Raw genomic sequence first — 21747 nt, forward strand, 5'->3', positions numbered from 1 at the left:
AATCACAGCGGAGCAACGCAAAGAGCCAATAAATCCAACAAAGGAGAAGAGTGCGACACAGGAAACAAAGATTCTGAGGTCTGCACCTCCAAAGTTGTCCATGAGGGGGTGACAAGCTCAAAACAACAAAACCAGCCTTGAAATGACTCCCTCCAAACGAACAGGGTATTAAAAACGTGCAGCAGTTCGTCTTTTATTACCGCTGTCGCTGCAAGGGAAGTGAAGATTCTTTCGACCAATCAGAGTCTAGTTCCATCCTTTAGTGTCAGATCAGTAGCTTTGCAGCCCAACAGAAGGGTACCAAAAGGTAGTACAGTACGGATAAGTTCATTTTGTCCCCTTCTCAACTTCTGAAAGTGAAAACACCAAAAAATGAGCAGCGACCCGGAGCGGACCGCGTGGTGCAAACGAGGCTAAAAGAAGCAAATCAATAGAAAAGATTCCTCTAAGCACTTCCTCCCGCGTGCTGCTGTGTTGCAGCTCTACTTTATACCATATTCCTGTAGTAGTAATATTATTGGGATGTCTTTGATCTGATTTTTTTCAAAGCAACACATCAGAATCTTGTAATTATGCAGTATCCATTCCCTTATGTAAACCGCAGCTCCTTTAGCTCCTCCGTGTTTATTAGCCTCTGCTCTCCCCGTCTAACGCTTCATCCTTCACTCTGCAGCCTTCCTTATTCTGCAGTCTCCTGCCTGCTCCTCCTCCTCCTCCTCCAGGTGCAAACCACAATAACAAGATGTCAGACGCTGATGAAATCTAGCTTCCCTCGAGCTCGCTCATTAAAATATACACTCCATCTCTCCCCATCAGTCGGCAGTATTCCCACAGTGTCACAGAGAGCCTGCAGGCACACCTGCTCCTCACAAGACCGAGTGCTTGTACTGAAGCTCATTCTTCCGATCCACTGATCATCATTTTGTTAGAAAGAGAGCAGTAATCTGTTACACTTTATGGATGCTGTTGAACATGAAAGCTGCAGAGGTCTGCTCCGTGCAGACATCTTTATGTCCCCGTCTCCTGCTCATGCATACCTCCTGAACCCCTCATGACACACATGCACGCCCTGCCCTGAGTTAACCACACTCACTTGATTTATTTCTCACAGAAACATCTTATGTCTTCACTTCTTTCTTCTTAGAGTACTGATTGGAGCATTGCAGGTTGTAATTGGACATTAAAAGGGAAGTCAGTGTGGCTGTTCTGCACTGGTGGAGAGTAAAAAAAGATGGTGTTTGAAGAGTTGGATTTATTAATAACACGAGCACAAAAGAGCGGTCTGTTAGAAACAATCACATGATGGATAAAAGAGAACGACACAGTGACGAGCCGTTTGGTTTCAGCTCAGAGGTCGGCGCGCACGTGTGCAGACACTCTCTGCACCTCTTGCAGCATATAAACGTCACTCTCCCTTCCTATTGGCTCGAGCTGAATTCTCCTGATTGCATCCTGCTGCGATCTCACATCAGCTCACTCAGACTTTCTGCAGAATAAATACCAGGAGGTGAATCTTTGTCTGTTTGCGTTCACACTTTCAGCTCCTCCGGCGGAGTCTTTCAGCAGTTTTCTGCAAGCGTGAAAGAAAGATACCAGCAGTTATCTTTAGATTCTCTAAATCAAGAACATCTAAAGGATGTCTCTTAGTCGACTGGCAGCTCTGCTACAGACCACTGTCCAACATATGCAGCATGAAGTACATACTGTGTTTGATAGTGGGATGTCGTTGGCGGTTTCAAAAACACATTTCAGGATAGATTTTGTTCTTTTGATACGTCACATGGAAAAATATTGATCTAAGATTTAGTCGATTAGTCTACGTATGGCACATACCAGCAGACTGCCTGACCATGAACATTTGAAATAAAGGCAATAAATCAAAAATGTGTAACAGCATTTCTTTGCTCCGGGCTGAATCCCCAGTTTTTTATTCTCCATAAAGAAACTGAGCTACAGGCTCGGCTGAGCGCAGAGCGGCTCCAGCAGCTTAAAGCTTTGAAATCCGTCCTCTCAGATGACACGTCTGACAAAGAAATCTCGTCTGCAGAGCTGCTGTATTTTTAATTCTGTGTGAATCTGCTCTGTGCTGGAAGCGTCAGTTTGATGCGCCTGAAACAATCCTGTGAGAGATCTGCAGAGTCGACAATAACCTGACAGACCCACATCGAATTACTGAGCATTAAATAGTGGCTCATAAAACACAAACAGGGAAACTTTCACGTAAATGCTGTGAGAGAAAGACAGAAAGATCTGTTTGTTCACTGGGCATGAACTCGCCCTCACACACTGATCGGGCGGCTAATAGGACGATTCACGCAGTGTCGGTCTTTATGCCTGCAGGCGATGCTAACCCATCACTGCTGTGGCACACACACGCACACACACGCGCACACACGCACACACACACGCACACGCGCGCACACACACACACACACACACACACACACACACACACACACACACACACACACACACACACACACACACACACACACACACACACACACACACACACACACACACACACACACACACACACACACACACACACACACACACACACACACACACACACACACACACACACACACACACACACACACACACACACACACACACACACACACACACAGCACTGACGAAAGTCAGAGTAAATGAGAGGTCCAACACATGCTGAGAGATATGAATGCAAGAGCACAAAGAGAAAAGAAAAGAAATAGGAACAACAGAGGAGACAGAGGATGAGGAGACAGAGGACGAGGAGACAGGGGATGAGGAGACAGGGGATGAGGAGACAGAGGATGAGGAGACAGGATGAGGAGACAGAGGATGAGGAGACAGGATGAGGAGACAGAGGACGAGGAGATAGGATGAGGAGACAGGATGAGGATACAGAGGCCGAGGAGATAGGATGAGGAGACAGAGGATGAGGAGACAGAGGACGAGGAGACAGAGGACGAGGAGATAGGATGAGGAGACAGAGGACGAGGAGACAGAGGACGAGGAGACAGAGGACGAGGAGACAGAGGATGAGGAGACAGAGGACGAGGAGACAGAGGATGAGGAGACAGAGGACGAGGAGATAGGATGAGGAGACAGAGGACGAGGAGACAGAGGATGAGGAGACAGAGGATGAGGAGACAGAGGACGAGGAGACAGAGGACGAGGAGACAGAGGATGAGGAGACAGGGGATGAGGAGACAGAGGATGAGGAGACAGGATGAGGAGACAGAGGATGAGGAGATAGGATGAGGAGACAGGATGAGGATACAGAGGCCGAGGAGACAGAGGACAAGGAGATAGGATGAGGAGACAGAGGATGAGGAGACAGAGGACGAGGAGACAGAGGATGAGGAGACAGAGGACGAGGAGACAGAGGATGAGGAGACAGAGGATGAGGAGACAGAGGATGAGGAGACAGAGGACGAGGAGACAGAGGATGAGGAGACAGAGGATGAGGAGACAGAGGACGAGGAGACAGAGGATGAGGAGACAGTGGACGAGGAGATAGGATGAGGAGACAGAGGATCTATCAGTCTTTTATTTTGAAAAGTTGTACCCTTATATACAGAGAGTACTTTATTTGTTGCTTAAAATTCAACCCCACTTTTATTTTGAAATAGAGAAAGATAGAACTAAAACTCAGCTGAGCTAACCCTCGAACCACCAGCCTGCACCTTCACTTCCTGTGTGTGGAGGAGGCAGAACATGTCCCAGACGTGTCTGATTCAACACGTGTGAATGTGTTGAATGTGCACGGACACAGACACAGAAAGACTGTGCTCATCAGGGTGCAGGTTCGAATCAAGTGTCTGGACTCTGCAGCCCACCCACTCAGCTGTGCATGCATCTGTCAGGAAGCACCGCAACTCAACAGACCAGACCCCCCCAGACTGCAGGGACACATGAGTCAGAGCGAGTGTGGACAGACGTGTTACCGGGCAGATGAATGGAGGAGGACAGAGAGCTCATTTCTGACTCAACGAAGCGGACAAATTTAAAACATCATCCGAGAGCAACTGGCGACTGGTTGAAGATCTTGAAGACATTTCACCTCTCCTCGTCTGAAAGGCTTCTTCAGGTTTAAACTACCTGCTTGAGCGAAGCTAAGAGCAGCATGCTAATGATCGAGGATGTCTCCCATCAGACTCCGTTAAGGTGGAATAACCATCCCTCAACAGACGAGGTGGAAGGAGGCGCCATCTTTCATCAACCTACCTCTCCCAAAACAACTGAAGCCTCGTTCCCACCTCGTACCATGAAGCTAGGCTAACCCCTCAGCGACTCTGATGTGAGTCATCCCTGGTCTTTAGCATGCTCCTGATCCTCAGAGGCTTACATTTCCAGCTCTGTTAGTGTAGACCTGACGAAGCCTTTCACGTTTTATCAGTCCAGAGGAAGCTTTGAATCCACCGTGACCTGCTGACTGAGACGTTTCACCCACACCTGATCCAGAACCGTATCAGACGTAGACAAATAAAGTCTCCAGCAATAAACTCTGCACAACGAGTTCAAACGTTTCTGTGCTCGACCTTCATCAGGCTGAAGTGGCCGGCTACCTTCAACTGCACGTGGCTGCAAACCAGATGTGCAGAAAAATAAAAAGTGTGTGTAAACACTTAAACACCACATTGAACTCTTTAGTTGCTCAGTGTTTTGTAAAGATCTGGGGCTTTCACACTTTCACTGACCTTGTTAAAACGTCTATATCCGTCATGTTTGAGGATAAGAGGAAGCACCAGAGAAACAAAAGAGTGTTGTCGCACTAAATCTCCATTCTTGACTCGGTCTTGTCTCGGCGTCAGACTGGACGAATTTTAAATCAAGACCACGACTGATCGGCTGTTTTTCCACGTCACTTGTGATGAGAAGGAAGATGCTGCTTTCTACAGAATCAATCACTTCAATTCATTCAGAGTTGGATTCTTATCCCCCGGTGTTACAGTCCAGCTGCACAGGATGAGGACTTCCTTTCATGTTTCTGCTCTTGTCTCGGTCTCTGAGCACTCTCGTCTCAGACATGTCTTGGTCTCAGTCTGTGAGGTCTTCATTACAACACTAAAACAAAAGATGCTGACAGAAACGAGAGAGAGGAGAGGACAGCTGCCGGCGATGGTGAGCGCTTCCTCCAAACCAAAGTCCATCTGTGAGAAAACTGCACAGATGTTGTCTCAGCTCTCACCGGCTAAAAGAACATTTCATATTTTTCAGAGACAAAATCTCCGGAGAGAAACATGGACGATTTCATTTGAGAGGAAAAGAGAAAAAAACAAACTGCATGAAGGAGGGCAAAACGAACCCAGGATGCAACACTCGCTCCTGGTGTCCCCACTCACACACACTCACTCACACACACACACACACACACACACACACACACTTACCAATGTGACGATGGCACACTCGGCGGTGAGCTGTGCGGCGCTGAACAGCGTCCTCACAAAGCGGTAAATCTGTTTCTGCTCGGGGTCGTGTTTCTCGTAATCTTGAGGAACTTCTGACTTCTGAAACACAAATGGAGACAGAAAGGCTTGAGGACGATGCAGACAGCCGCTGTGATCGCAGGCTGCACATCACCCGCTCACTCCTCTTATCTTCTGTGCATCAGCCGGCGTGCGTCGCCTCGCTTCAATGAGTCGAGACAGCGCTTCAGATGCACATCATGAAGATCGACCGTTAGTGAAACAGGCCGTCTGCAGGTTTCAGAAAGTCAGATTTAAGACTTTTTTTTATGCTAGCACTCCATAAAACTCCATGAAATATAGCCGATGGTTGGAGGAAGCCAAGCGTAGACTCAATGAGACGTCAGAGGTACAAACATCATGTCACAGTTTGAGTCATATATTGAAGACAAGCATATTCCCTTTTGAATTAATGTAAGACATTTTAAGATCTTCATTGTAGATGCATGACTTTAGGCAGACACCAGACCTGTTTCAGCCTCACCGTAAGTGGATGCAGCTTTTCATCGAAAATGTCTATCACCATTCTCCCATCTGCGTCCCTGGAACGATGAACAGAGAAGAAGAAGAAGATCAGAGGCGTGACATGAGTTTAAACATCGAGGAAAGCTTGGTCCCCTGAAGTCGCTGCGCGTGTAAATTAAAGAGGGTCAAGAGGAGGGGCTTAAAGGGGGGGCGTGACATCCGTGCACAGCTGGCTCTCCAGGTCGGGATCACTTGAGTAGTTTTTCATTCCAAAGAGAAGATCTGAAGACTGAGATGTTTCATGAATTCATCACGTTCTCTTAAATCGCTGCCCGGCATCAATTTCAGATGACTCTGTTCTTACGAGTGTTTTCAGAGCACAGCTCTCTGCAGAGCGGCGCCCAGCTCACTGGAGCTGTAGATTCAGTCAGCGATCACAGCGTCACACTGATTCCAGCGCCTGACATTTCAACTGAACCCTCGGGGACTAAAAGCGACTCTTTCTCATGCTGTGTTTAGTTCTGCTTCAAATATTTGGACTCTGATTTCTGATGCAAGGCCGTGAAACTCAAGTGCAGGTATTAGGGCTGTAGACGTAACCTTTAATGCAGTTCCAGAGTCCTGCATAGAGACACGTTGAAAACAAAGGATGCTTCCTCACTCAGCGTGTGAACATGTCAACCTGTCAGACAAAGCCCTGGGTAAACTGAACATTGTCTTACACCATGTTTCATGTTTAGGCAGGTCGACCAAGCTCAAGCTATCAGCAACATCCAGAGTCACTGGCACCAATTAAGGAGATTCAGGAGAGACAGGATGCAAACACGAGGTACTGTGCTGAACATGCAGAAGAGCTGATGGACACAGAGTTAATAACATCGTCCTATAACACAGAAGATATAGAGTCATCATACCTGTTCTTTATGTGGTAGTATATTGCAAGAGACACACTGCAAATAAAAGAGAAGACATAAAAGCAGATGAGAGATCAGAGAGGAGAATGACCTGAAGGAAAGCTGAAATACCAGGTCATGTGACGCTGTTACCATTTGATGGTGTATTTGAGGTTGGGCTGGCTGACGGTGCTGTCGTCCAGGAATATGGTGGAGCATGAGCTGTACTTCCGTCTCACTGGGCCTGGATGGTGCTACAGTTCACACACACACACACACACACACACACACACACACACACACACACACGTCAATCTCTGTGTCTGTCACACTTACACTCACACGGGGAAGTAGAGCACCAGCAAGCCAACAAACTCCCTCTGTGTCAGACACTGCTGCATGCAGCCATGGCTCGCATGGCGGAGTCTGAAACTTGATCGAAGGGATCATTTTTGATTTGTGCTCAAGTTGTTTCGTCTATTTATGGTGAAACATGTTTGAAATGTTTCCTTTTCCATATTAAATCTCTTAAAATGACCCGTTTGATCTTCTCCATAGAGCGAAGACAAACGACATGTTCACTTCACGTTAACAGTGGGATCGATCACGTCCACGATGTTACACAAACACAACACTGAATGAGGGAAAATCACGTCTTATGATCATCTCAGAACTTTACCTTGCTCTCCGAAATATGTGTAAACTTGCAAAAAAAACAAAACAAACATACAAGAATAAAAATCACAGTTAACAGAAGTAGCTGAAAGTTGTGTTCATGTTTATGACTTCCCAAAGCTCTTACTCACATGGTTGATGTAGAGGCTCTTCCTTTTTTCTCGCACTGTGAAGAGAAAGACGAGAGGTCAGGTGTCACAGCTCTGCAGGCGCAGTACACAGCCCTCGCAGACAGGGGGCAGCATTTATCCAGGGTTTATTAAGGCCCCTTCATTAGAGGCTTTCTGTTTTCAGAGTAGATGATCTCACTCCTTTTTCACTTTAAAGGAGAACAATCAAAAATCTGTCTGATGGATTTCATCATGAGGAGACGATCGGACAAACTGTGTGCTGATTGTGATGCTCAACCTACTCGATGGACGTGAGGCTGTGTCAGAGCCGTGTGTGTGTGTGTGTGTGTGTGTGTGTGTTGTATTTATATTTGTGTTCAGCCCAGTTTGGAGAAATCACGGGGGAGAAGGTCGCTGGCAGGGCAAAGTGGAGCAGATGCAGAGTGCAGCACACACACACACACACACACACACAGACACACACACACAGACACACACACACACAGAGACACACAGACACACACACACACAGACACACACACACACACACACACACACACACAGACACACACACACACACACACACACACACACACACACACACACACACACACACACACACAGACACACACACACAGACACACACACACACACACACAGTGATGTGGCGTTGCAGTCTAGCGCCTTTCATCCCAACATAGTCTCTCACACCTCACTGCTGACACACACACACTGGCACTCGTGTGTGTGTGTGTGTGTGTGTGTGTGTGTGTGTGTGTGTGTGTGTGTGTGTGTGTGTGTGTGTGTGTGTGTGTGTGTGTGTGTGTGTGTGTGTGTGTTTCGTGTTCCTCCTCCGGGCAGTGGTGACTGTGTGTGCTGCTTTCGAGCAAAAGCTGCAGGATGTTAATTGAGGGTTTTGCATAACTTGAGTTTAAAAGCAGAGATTGCAATCTGAGCTGCTGTGATTTACGCCTTTTTTCCCGTACATCAACACCAACTAATTAAAACCGTTTCTAAGCAACATGCTGTAATGCCGGAGTCAAATCACTGCTGGATACTTCCTGTCTGACCTCGCCTTTAGTCTGTCGAAGAAATATGTCTTATGCACTGCTGACGAGGACAGGCAGTATAAAAGCTCTTTTTATACTGCTGCATCCTGACCATGGACATGCACACTGGCAAAAACACACACACACACACACACTCACACACACACTCACACACACACACAATAACAGCAGCAGCTTAAAGGCACACCACCTGCTGACAGAAAACAATGCAAATCGAGGACATGACTACGAAGAAGCTTGAGAGCACATTTACAGTGTGAACACACAAAGCCGTCGTCGACGCCACACGAGGACATGCTTACCTCTCTTGTTGGGAACAGCAACTGAAAAAACACAAAGTCCAAGTTGTCTCTGATTGTTTGAACACAGGTGCACATCTGGCTACAATTAAAGGGGGGGGGCTCAGTCCTGACTGTTACACCTGGGCCTTGTTGTGTTATACTCCATCAGACTGATGAAGCAGGCAGCTGTGAATCATCCTCGGGGAAGAAAACAGTGGCTCTGATATTGTGCCTGAAAACTGCACAGAGAGGATCCCAAAAGCAAAAGATGATTTAAAAAAAACCACAAAAAAAAAACCAGAAACAGTTGGTGCATCACTTTTTTTCAAAGCTGCAAGATCTTAAAAAATACACAAAGTTTACCTGGGATGCAGCACAACACCCTCAATATTAACTTAATACAATTCACTGTAAACCTACAGTACAGAACTGAGAGGCGGTTTGATTAGAGAGAGAAAAAATGATCTCCCCTTCAAACCCAAACCCCTTCATGACATCACAAAGGGCAGTAGCCCCTCCCCCAGGTGGCTGACACTCCCACAGCTAGGTGTTTGTTCTGCCCTCTGAGTCTGCCTTCTCACCGTAAACAATAGGACACGGAGCCAGAAAGCAGCGAGTACACCCGAGCCCTTCCAGAGAGGGGGCGTGGTCAGACACAGCTCATTTACATATTTAAAGCTACAGACACAGAAACAGCCTGTTCTGAGCAGGGCTGAAATAGAGGGCTTTATAGACATGATCAAATACAGGATCAGAGTGGATTTACAACAACACACTTCACACACATGATGAAGAGGAGCTCTGAGCTTTTAGACCTCTAAAATGTTTCAAAATAACAGGATTACCATGATAAAAAAATGTGCAGGATAAAGAAAGAACCTTTCCTGTGGTCTCCTGTGTGTCCTGTTTGTTGTACAGGACGTTGAGAAAACAGGCCGGCAGACATTCACACATGAGTTTGATCAGGCTAATTAAAGAGCATCAGCAGCAGATATCAGATCAATACGGATCCGCCTGCAGGCTATAACAACTCGCCGGCTGAACCGGCTTTTCTCCAGATTGAGCAAAGGGAACGTTATTAAGCCTCTTATCATCAAAGTGGAGAGATTACGTCAAAAGTCAAAGAATAATAATCTCAGACAAGAACATAATCACATTTCAGTTGATTAAAATGAATTACTGTCTCAGTGTGAAGGGTCCACACTGCCTGCCTGACAGACGCCATCAAACACCCGGTGGGGTCTGAAAGCTCGTAAAGCCAGCCGGTGTGAAAATGTTTCTATATGAGTCTTTACATCACAGAAACAGGCTGCACGCTCTCCCACAGAGCAGCTGCCGTGTGTTTGTGTGTGTGTGTTTGAAACATAAAAGCCACTTTCTAAAGATGAATCTGCAGCCAATCTGATACGGCTTAATGTGCAATATGTCACATATGGCGACGCCGCTGCTCAGAGTAAAACGAATCAAACGCTGCTTCACGCCGTCACGCTCCGGAGAGCTGGAACAGTCTGATCTGAGAGGAGATGGAAATACTAAAACACATGAAGTTCAACGTAAAATATGAGGAATTTTTACACTAACATATCAGACTTAATAAAAAATAGAATAAACCTTTGTTTTGTATATTTGTTGTTGAGTTGGTCTGGAGAGGTGCCACTACCGAACCTCTAAAAAGGGTCTGATGCACTCCACTAATCCATGTCCACAGAGCCTGTGTGTGCACATGTGTGTGTGTGTGTGTGTGTGTGTGTGTGTGTGTGTGTGTGTGTGTTTTTGGGCTAATGTGTGTGGGAAGCAAATCTCTAATTGTGTGTGAAGCAGAATTTCCCCCCTGGGATTAATAAAGTTTACACAACAAATAAAAGTCGGAGTATTTTACAGCTCACCACTTCAAACATTCTGTTCAGCTTCTTATCGATTTTTGCACCAAAACACCAAAACAGATTCTGTGTGTGTGTGAAAACCTACTCTGCAGTAATCCTGACACACGACAGCGGAGGAAACCATGCGCTTCAAAGTGTCCCTGCGTTCATGAGGTGTCCAACACTTCAGAGAACGGAGGGTCCAAATCACAACAACAACTCGGACACTTGGAAAGAATAAGTGTCCGACTTGAGTTCATATTCGTGTTCACACGGGAGGCCAGATGTGTTTACTTAATGATAAGATTCTTTTGATTCATTCTCAAATTGCACATCGACTTTTTGTCTTTTTTTTTTGTTGACTTTTCAGTCTGGAATCACATGAACACACTGAAGTCAGAAAACAAAAAAGACGTCCAAACTGGTGAAACTGGGACCATCCGAGGAGCTCATGGATACGGCAGAAGTCTTTAACGAAGACAACACTTCTGAAACCTGAGAGATTTTAAACATAGTGGTTCACGTGGAGGTCAAAGGTTAAGTGGAAGGTCGTACTTACCGTCAGTCTGTGATTTGCTGAGGAAGATGGTGCTGGCTCGGGGATGATCTGAGGGATTGTACTCCATCGGCAGATCTGAAACAAAGGGAACCAAAGTCAGTAAAACAGGTCGCACATTAGAGACTTGATCGAACGTGGTCAAAGTCCCAAAGAATGTCTGGACGACTTTAAAAACCAAAAAACAGTCAGACAACCAGTTCACCTTTGTGTTTAAAGAAGATAAAGAAGATCTACTCTGCCGAGCCATATTTAAAGATCTGCGTGTACCGTTATGATGATACTATAATTCATGACCGTTTGTTTATCTTAAACACACAGCTGTTGGCTTTTTCCACGGACCAGAACTTGGTGACACTTGGCATCGACTACAGTTATCGGACACGCCCACCACAGCAGCTCACATCAATTTCTCTGCTACTACAAATGGAGCCAGCCAATCAGAAGAAAGAGTGCACGTGGGGGAGGGCCTTAAAGAGACAGCGTATGAAATGAAGCGTTTCAGGCAGAGGCTGAAATAAGAGATTTTACTAACTAAGTAATTATCAGGTCAAAAAGGTTTTTGAGCAACACTGCTGCTCAATCAGTGCCCCACACTGACATCATTAAGTGAGACAGTGAGTTTAATAGATCTCCTTTAAGGTTTCTGTACAGAAATAAACATACAGTGTGCACTGAAACATTCTTCTTGGAGGTGAAAAGTGATCAGGGGTCGACCACCTCTGTTGTAATGGACTGAACTAAGAGGAAAAACAATCAGCCAGCCGACGGTTTGCTGCAGCGGCGCTGTGTAAACGGCCGTTTGTGAATCGATGTGCCGACCAAACACAGCAGAAAGGTATAGATTTGTTTGAGATCACTGTGTGCACACAGACTCCACGAGGGATCAGCCAGCAGATGAGACAGAAGCTGCCGACACAAACTGCAATAAAAAAAGATCTACGAGAGTCCGATGAGGCGATGAACTCTGACAGCGGGTTTGTACAACATCCGCCTTCTGTTGCTGCTGCTGACAGAGTTCTTTATTCCACACAGAACAGCCTGGAAGATTCTTTATAGACATTTTAAAGGTCACATGTTCTGCAGAATCCTCTTCTCCACGTTCCTCTAACTAAAGTCTGTCTGCAAACCCCTCTCCGTCTTCTGCCTGCTCCACTTTTCAGATGTGTGCTCAAACAGGCCGTTTGGAGATGTTCCCTTCATGACATCACAAAGGGCAGTAGCCCCTCCCCCAGGTGGGTGACACTCCCACAGCTAGGTGTTTGTTCTGCCCTCTGAGTCTGCCTTCTCACCGTAAACAATAGGACATGGAGCCAGAAAGCAGCGAGTACACCCGAGCCCTTCCAGAGAGGGGGCGTGGTCAGACACAGCTCATTTACATATTTAAAGCTACAGACACAGAAACAGCCTGTTCTGAGCAGAGAGGGGCGTGGCCAGACACAGCTCATTTACATATTTAAAGCTACTGTTGGAGCCAACCTCAGTCCGTGTAGTCGTCTGTTCATTTAGAAATTCATTGGAGTCATTGGAGAAGCCACAGTTGACCTAATCTTTGTTTTTCTTACCACAAGAAATTCTGACCAATCAGAGAGCGTTTTGCCAGTGCACACATTTTGGTCTGCTTGTTTATGTCCCCGTGTGAACACAGACCAAAGTTGATGTAGTTATGCAACAAGTCTATGATTCAGACCAGAGCAAACGATCTACAGGTGAGAATATGGCTGAGCTTGTGTTTGTGTCTTTGGCTGATGAATCAGAAAAGCATGTTTGAACAGTGGAGCGGTATCATACTTTCAGCCTCGTGTAGATCTTATTACAGCCAGGAGAATTAATCTAATATCCTGAACAACGTCGGGTGAAGCGTATGTTGACTGAAGGACGCAGTCAATATTTTAGAGAGCAGGTTAATCATCAGTTTAAACTAAAACACTTCTGAAGCTGCAGGACAAAGTACACACACACACACACAAAGTAACAATGAGCAGCTTCCTGGTTTCTTGGATGATGTCAGAGAAACAGGAAGTGTCAGAAGGGACCAACACCCAGATGGACTAATAGAGAGACGGAGAAAAATAGTTCTGTAGACGGAGACAGAAGAAGAAGAGTGACAGGCTGATAACGGCAGAGAAAAGGACAACAGGGCGGAAAATGAAGAGAGCAGAGTGACAGATTTCTCAAATGATTGACAGGGAGGACAATAAGAGAAAAGAGAAAACCATCAGAGAAAAATATAGAGACAGACCGGAGGGAAATAAAAGAGAGATGAGAGAGAGGGCAATAAGAGATATGAGCAAATAAAAACAGGAGTAAAGACGATACGAGGCGGGAAAGGTGAGAGAGGTCACGGTTAGAGAAATCACAGCTAAAAGCACCAGACTGAGTGTTTTAATAAGCTGCTGCAGGTATCCTCTTCTGCACATCAAATCTGTATGTTTAGGAAATAAAGACCTGTGTGCACAGAGGGATGCTTCTAACACTGGTAACGCCCACTTTTAATACAAAAACATGTTGTTTCTCAGCGTCTTGAGACCAACATCCCTCTATTGGCGTTTCCACAGAAAACAGTTGGGAATGGCACCAAAATAAGGGATCTGTGCCGTCCTGCTCTGAGGTGTCCTTCTGTTGGGGGGGGGGGGCGATGGGTACTGATCTCACTGTACTGAACCAAACCAGACGGCTCAGTCCAGCCTCCAATCAGGTCCCTGAAGCTTTTGCTAAATGTTTGCTTAGTGCTCATGATGGATCAACGATAACACTAAAATGCTCCATAAAAAAACGACATTGGAGGGCCGCTGCTGCTCCTTTCTTACTATTATAAAAGGTGAGACATGAGAGCCTCAGCCTTTGTGTCCAAACCCTTTTGAACTTCAGTCTTTTTGTGTTTGAGAGCCACTTGAAGAGCCTCAAAGGACGCAAACACACACACACACACACACACACACACACACACACACACACACACACACACACACACACACACACACACACACACACACACACACACACACACACACACACACACACACACACACACACACACACACACACACACACACACACACACACACACACACACACACACACACACACACACACACACACACACACACACACACACACACACACGGAGCCATGATGAAGGAGGAAGCGACGCTCGTTGAATAAAAGATGTGTATGTGTGTGTGTGTGTGTGTGTGTGGGAAGAAGCAGGGAGCATAGAAGGAGAAGTGAAGGTGAAGTAATGATGCTGCGCAGCATGCTCAGCTGTTCAGTTCACACATAAATCACAGAAACATCTGCAACACTTCAGACTCGGGTTTGAAAAGGTGAACCCCTCCCTCTGATCGCTGCAGGAAACAAACATGTTTCACTTTCTCTGAAGAACAAATCTAAAGTAGCTTCAGGCTCGGTTGTCTCTGACATGAGCAGTGTGGTGTGTGCTGACGAGCCGCCTGCCTCACAGTCAGCAGGGATTCTTCTGGTCCAATCCTGCTCAAACGGATGGAAAAGAAAGTCACGATGGGCAGAGCATGAATTGCAAAACTCTCGCTCGCTTGTTTTTATCTGAAGTGACTCCGAGAGAGAGGATGCAGGCGCAGGCGCTGTCCTTTGACTTTTAGACTTCCTCTTTGCTTTTATTAAAGAGGACATCAGCTGAGGAGAGAGGCAGAACATGTGTGGGCGGAGAGAGTCAGGTTCTAGGTCCGACTCAGACCTTGTGCCTATGACCGGTGGGGCGCGCAACACAACCGCTGGGCCATCGGTCCCATTTCTGTCTTTGTCCCGTCTCTGAAGCCGTTTAAATCTGATGAAGAGACTAAAAAATAAAAAAACTGAAAGATTGAAGCCCTCCACACGGTTTCTATGTCAGAGGTCTGAGGGTTACTTCCTGGTGATGTCATGTTTCTTACACAGGAAGCTGAATGTCCTCATTCCCAGGGAGTGTCCCCTCAGCTTTCTCTACAACCTGGTGGAGACCAAACGCACCAAGCTTCCTGCGTTTCAGGAAGCGCAGAGGAAACTGCAGAAAGGGGGAGGAGGTGGTTCCACATTGTTCGAGAGGCCGGCTGGACAATGTGTGCAAGGAGAAGGTCAGAGAGCGGAGTGGAGGTCCAGCACTCTTACAGGAGAGCAGAGACAACGGCTCTTCTGTTCTTTGTTGTCCTTTGATAAAAGAGGACGCCTCGGCCTCCGACGAGAGCGACATGTGTCCATCCCAAGACAAGAGAAATCCTCACGTCAGCGATGGCTGTGTGGCTTTGCGGGGGGGGGAACTGCTCGCTCGACCTAGATCAGATTTATGTCCTTGCTGAAGCGACATCTGAACCATGAGACCCTCAGAGGTTGTCTGTGGGCGGAGCTTGTGGACAGATTACATCTGTGTGATAAAGTTCTTGGATCTGTCGAGGTTGCGTTCCCTTTAACTCATCTCTACATAAACAGCCGCCTGATTGATCTGTTATCTTTATGTACGACAACATAACAACCATGTTTGTCCTGCCCTGCATGGATGAATACATTTTCTTTTTCCAGTCCCTTTTCTCCAGGCTGTCACCTTCATTTCCTCCCCTCAACAATAACTCTAGTTTCCTTAATGCACCAGAATGTTCCTTTCCTGATCCTTTATTTAAGACTCTTTTGTTGCTTAAAGTCGGACACCAGTAGCGCTTTCACACTTGAAGGATCTGAATGTGTGAACGCAAACAGACAACGTTTTTTTCCTCAGTCTTCATCCGGAGTTTCTCCCGCCTGACATCAGGTGGATTTTGTTTTTTTCCCCACAGCAGGTCGGAGTGAGCAGCAGGATATTCTCCGGAGAGTTCTACTGTGACTGCTGCATGGAGCAGAGAGCGACCACGACCATCTCTGATCACGCATCGAACCTGCTGCGGTCCGTTTCCTGTTCTCCAGTACTCTTCTGTTAAAGGCAAACACTCTCGTTAAAGAGATGTATGGAGGACTCCAGTCTTACCTCAGGAAACCCCTGAGCTCGGGCTTTTAAATGAATAAGTGACTCATTTCTACAGTTCAGCAGAATACCACAGAATTCATTTAAACAGCTCCGTCAGGACAAGATTGTGTTCACCATGCAGAACCAAAGAGGAACCAGGGAAAGAAATCTGTGTCTTTGTGGCTGGACGTTAGCTCCCGGCTGAGGTCACACCTGTGATGGCTCGCCAGGATGACCCTGAAACACACACCTGCAGCGCCTGCAGGACACGAGGAAACAAGCGCCCCTCATTCTGCTGTTGATCCCGTTCAGAAGAGGAATATCTGTATGGCTGTGGTTAGCGGTTAGCGGTTAGCTGGCACGCTGCCCGGCTGCCCTCTGACTGCGTCATGAGAGCGGCTTCGAGGGTTTAAACACCAGCCCAGACAGGAAGACCCTTTCGCTGACTCCTGGCTCCCCTGCTGAGGAGGCAGCCGGAGGGGATCCAGCTGGTGCAGCTGCACCGAGGCGGCCCCGCCCGGCTGTCAGCGGCGCTGTGCTATCAAACAGAACGCCCACACGCTTAAGATAAGAAGCACACAGCACATCTTGTGTTGGAGTGTTTGAGTAAAGAGCACATGCTGGAGCTGCTGTTTGAAAATAGATCTGTTCAAAGGAAGACTGCAGGCTGCTCGCTGCACTGACACATGGGAACCATTTCTACGCCCTGATTTCAGACCGCTGATGTGTGAGGACTCCACGATGTGTTTACCTGCGGTTTCTTGTTTTACACACGGTCAGAAACAAGACAAGTTTACAGGTTTACCTCAACCCACATGGGTTTGTGTTCTGTTTTATGATGTGGTTTTGGTTATTTCTGACTGACGCTGGACAGTCCCATGTCGTTGACGGGATTCAGGCCTGGACCGCTCGCTGCCCCGGTTCAACAGTCCCTTCTATCCGTGCTGTTAAAGCCCCGACACACCGAGGACACTCCGAGTTACTGCGACGTGTCCTGCACCTTTTTTTTTTTTGGCTGATTCGACATGTTGAATTGGCGTCAGCGGTCAGCGAGAGGAAGCTCTCTGATTGGCTGTTTTGGAGGTTTCATTTATCTCCATCTCTGGACAAAGGTTCATGAAAGCCTGGAGCTGTGGTCTCCTCTGCCTCTTCTTTCCTTTCCTCACTAAAAGACCAAGAGCTGCTCTCAACTGTTTAATCAAACACTATTCTCCATCAGTGAGCTCCTTATAACACGAGCGCTGAGCGACAGCGGTGCTCTTCTGATATCTTTATGACGGTCTACTGCCACCTCACATTGCATGTAACCAATTCAACAACTTCACATTTACAAGGCGAGTCACCCGAACCGCCCACATCTGTCCTCACTGTCCTCGCACAGCACGAGGTGTTAGAATACGACTCATCACCTGAAAGCATCCAAACCAAACCATGTTGCAATGTTCAGACCACGAGGGTTCAGTCTACTGAAGTCTGCACTGTGGCCACTTCATGCATTTCAAACCACAAAGTAGTGAAACATGTGTTGTCCTGCTTCAGTGACCTCTGCAACACGAGGAGCCTTTCTGAGACGGAGCTCAGTGGCGTGACAGAAACATCTGCCGAGGTGCCGTTTAAAAATATCCAGAGAGGTGCAGAGCGGAAAAAAACAACTAATCACACGTCAAATCAAACCTTCCTGCACTGCAAAGATTCACCAGATGAGAGCTGGGATGAGTAATTATGTGAATCAAAAGTCATAACAAAAATAGTTTGAAGATTATTTTCCGCCCGTATAAACTGCTGAAAGACAAATAAAAGAAAGACACTACAAGAGGACTTCCATCTAAAGGAGGGAGAATGAGATGTACAGGGAAAGTTTCCTCCTCCTGCTCGCTGTAAATCAACCTCCCGTGTCTCCCAGCATCCTCTGCTGTAACCAGGCAACGCCAAGGCAGGAGCATCAAAGGCCTTCCCTGTCCCGCCTCCCCGACCTGTTGTCCGCTTCTCTGCACTTTATTTTGTCAGATGGTGCAGTGACGCTGAGCAACACAAAGAGAGAGAGAGAGAGAGGAAGTCACCGGGACTCAAAGGTGTGCGCACAGGGGCGAGAAATATGGGACCATCATTTCCTTCCATTCTGCAGAGAGGATGGTGATGTAAACTTCATGAACAAGGACGTGTGTGTGTGTGTGTGTGTGTGTGTGTGTGTGTGTGTGTGTGTGTGTGTGTGTGTGTGTGTGTGTGTGTGTGTCTCTGCCCAATTCAAATTAAACACACCCTGCTACCCAGTGTGTTGAAAACAGCACAGCTTGAAACCTCTGTGTGTGTTCTGCAGTACGACACGCTAGTGCACGCGTCTCCGCCCTCAGACGCAGAGCAGAGGGGCGACGGTGGTGACGAGGGGCGGCGGTGGTGAAGAGGGGCGGCGGTGGTGAAGAGGGGCGACGGTGGTGAAGAGTGGGGGCGGTGGTGGTGACGAGGGGCGGTGGTGGTGACGAGGGGCGGCGGTGGTGAAGAGGGGCGGCGGTGGTGAAGAGTGGGGGCGGTGGTGGTGACGAGGGGCGGTGGTGGTGACGAGGGGCGGCGGTGGTGAAGAGGGGCGGCGGTGGTGAAGAGTGGGGGCGGTGGTGGTGACGAGGGGCGGCGGTGGTGACGAGGGGCGGCGGTGGTGACGAGGAGCGGCGGTGGTGGTGACGAGGGGCGACGGTGGTGACGAGGGGCGGCGGTGGTGAAGAGGGGCGGCGGTGGTGAAGAGTGGGGGCGGTGGTGGTGACGAGGGGCGGTGGTGGTGACGAGGGGCGGCGGTGGTGAAGAGGGGCGGCGGTGGTGAAGAGTGGGGGCGGTGGTGGTGACGAGGGGCGGTGGTGGTGACGAGGGGCGGCGGTGGTGACGAGGGGCAGCGGTGGTGACGAGGGGCGGCGGTGGTGAAGAGTGGGGCCGGCGGTGGTGACGAGGGGCGGCGGTGGTGAAGAGGGGCGGCGGTGGTGACGAGGGCCGGCGGTGGTGAAGAGTGGGGGCGGCGGTGGTGACGAGGGGCGGCGGTGGTGACGAGGGCCGGCGGTGGTGAAGAGGGGCGGTGGTGGTGACGAGGGGCGGCGGTGGTGACGAGGGCCGGCGGTGGTGACGAGGGGCGGCGGTGGTGAAGAGTGGGGGCGGCGGTGGTGACGAGGGGCGGCGGTGGTGACGAGGGGCGGCGGTGGTGAAGAGTGGGGGCGGCGGTGGTGACGAGGGGGCGGCGGTGGTGACGAGGGGCGGCGGTGGTGACGAGGGGGGGCGGTGGTGACGAGGGCCGGCGGTGGTGACGAGGGGCGGCGGTGGTGAAGAGGGGCGGCGGTGGTGACGAGGAGCGGCGGTGGTGACGAGGGGCGGCGGTGGTGAAGAGGAGCGGCGGTGGTGAAGAGGAGCGGCGGTGGTGACGAGGAGCGGCGGTGGTGACGAGGGGCGGCGGTGGTGACGAGGGCCGGCGGTGGTGACGAGGGCCGGCGGTGGTGACGAGGGGCGGCGGTGGTGAAGAGTGGGGGCGGCGGTGGTGACGAGGGGGGGCGGTGGTGACGAGGGGCGGCGGTGGTGAAGAGTGGGGGCGGCGGTGGTGACGAGGGGCGGCGGTGGTGACGAGGGGGGGCGGTGGTGACGAGTGGGGGCGGCGGTGGTGAAGAGTGGGGCCGGCGGTGGTGAAGAGGAGCGGTGGTGGTGACGAGGGGCGGCGGTGGTGACGAGGGGCGGCGGTGGTGACGAGGGGGGGCGGTGGTGACGAGGGCCGGCGGTGGTGACGAGGGGCGGCGGTGGTGACGAGGGGCGGCGGTGGTGAAGAGGAGCGGCGGTGGTGACGAGGGCCGGCGGTGGTGACGAGGGGCGGCGGCGGTGAAGAGGAGCGGCGGTGGTGACGAGGAGCGGCGGCGGTGGTGACGAGGGGCGGCGGTGGGGAAGAGGAGCGGCGGTGGTGACGAGGGGCGGCGGTGGGGAAGAGGAGCGGCGGTGGGGAAGAGGAGCGGCGGTGGTGAAGAGGAGCGGCGGTGGTGACGAGGAGCGGCGGTGGTGACGAGGGGCGGCGGTGGTGAAGAGGAGCGGCGGTGGTGACGAGGGGCGGCGGTGGTGAAGAGGAGCGGCGGTGGTGAAGAGGAGCGGCGGTGGTGACGAGGAGCGGCGGTGGTGACGAGGAGCGGCGGTGGTGACGAGGAGCGGCGGTGGTGACGAGGGGCGGCGGTGGGGAAGAGGAGCGGCGGCGGTGGTGACGAGGAGCGGCGGCGGTGGTGACGAGGAGCGGCGGTGGTGACGAGGAGCGTCGGTGGTGACGAGGGGCGGCGGTGGTGAAGAGGGGCGGCGGTGGTGAAGAGGAGCGGCGGTGGTGACGAGGAGCGGCGGCGGTGGTGACGAGGGGGCGGCGGTGGGGAAGAGGAGCGGCGGTGGTGAAGAGGAGCGGCGGTGGGGAAGAGGAGCGGCGGTGGTGAAGAGTGGGGGCGGTGGTGACGAGGGGCGGCGGTGGTGAAGAGGAGCGGCGGTGGGGAAGAGGAGCGGCGGTGGTGAAGAGGAGCGGCGGTGGTGACGAGGAGCGGCGGTGGTGACGAGGGGCGGCGGTGGTGACGAGGAGCGGCGGTGGTGAAGAGGAGCGGCGGTGGTGAAGAGGAGCGGCGGTGGTGGTGAAGCGCTGCGATGCCAACCTATCGATACGTGGACGGCGTGCACACGGCTCGGTGACAGCAATTACGCTGCAAAGAGGCAGCTGGAAGTCGGACGTGTGCCGACACACGGGGAAAGAGAAGGCCAATTAGAGGCAACTGAACAAGACGGATTTCAAAATAAAAGCGTGGGCAGGTACACAGGAGTGATGGAGCTAAAAACATCAGCTGCAGGTGAATTAACGGAGTCATGGAGCAGTGATGGAGGAGAGCTGGCTGTTATTCACAGTAAAGAAACTCACACGTTTCCTTCGCTGGCGTCTCGTTCTCACTATCAATGCAAACGAGTTTCCTTCCCAGCACACGCCGATTTGAATACACGTGTATTTGTTCCTCTCACTATCTGTCCTAAACACACTACAAAATAAAATACTACCAACAGTGTGTGTGTGCGTGATGCATTACCCAAACATTACCCTTTACTCTTCACACAGCTGTGGTGTGTTGTGTGTGTGTGTGTGTGTGTGTGTGTGTGTGTGTGTGTGTGTGTGTGTGAGGTTCATCCGGTGTCAAGCTGTGGAAGGAGCAAAGGATGACAGAAAGGAGGTCTGTGCCAAGCTCTGTCTGTGTTGACATTTGCACGCACACGCACACACACACACACACACACACACACACACACACACACACACACACACACACACACACACACACACACACACACACACACACACACACACACACACACACACACGTATCAGTGACACAGAGGTTTCCAGTGTGAAAATAAGAAACAGAAAGGAGCAGCTTCACCTGGAGATGAG

At 49.8% G+C, this 21747-nt stretch overlaps 1 protein-coding gene across 4 annotated transcripts in view; it reads right to left on the bottom strand.

The window, feature by feature from the left end:
- ccny (cyclin Y) overlaps positions 1-21747 on the bottom strand; it is a 37804-nt gene that overhangs the window by 6764 nt on the left and 9293 nt on the right. Inside the window, exons 2-9 of one of the 4 annotated variants that reach the window (XM_079361716.1) lie at positions 11378-11452; positions 8978-8998; positions 7627-7661; positions 7500-7523; positions 6974-7074; positions 6842-6877; positions 5947-6004; positions 5385-5504 (exon numbers count right to left, since the gene is read on the bottom strand). In XM_079361716.1, coding sequence (XP_079217842.1) covers positions 5385-5504; positions 5947-6004; positions 6842-6877; positions 6974-7074; positions 7500-7523; positions 7627-7661; positions 8978-8998; positions 11378-11452 — 470 coding nt within the window. The remainder of the gene's footprint in view (positions 1-5384; positions 5505-5946; positions 6005-6841; positions 6878-6973; positions 7075-7499; positions 7524-7626; positions 7662-8977; positions 8999-11377; positions 11453-21747) is intronic. The other 3 variants (XM_079361717.1, XM_079361718.1, XM_079361719.1) reach the window with 3 other exon arrangements.

The sequence above is a fragment of the Symphodus melops genome (assembly GCF_947650265.1).
Source record: "Symphodus melops genome assembly, chromosome: 14".
In the NCBI taxonomy this organism is placed as follows: Eukaryota; Metazoa; Chordata; class Actinopteri; order Labriformes; family Labridae; genus Symphodus; species Symphodus melops.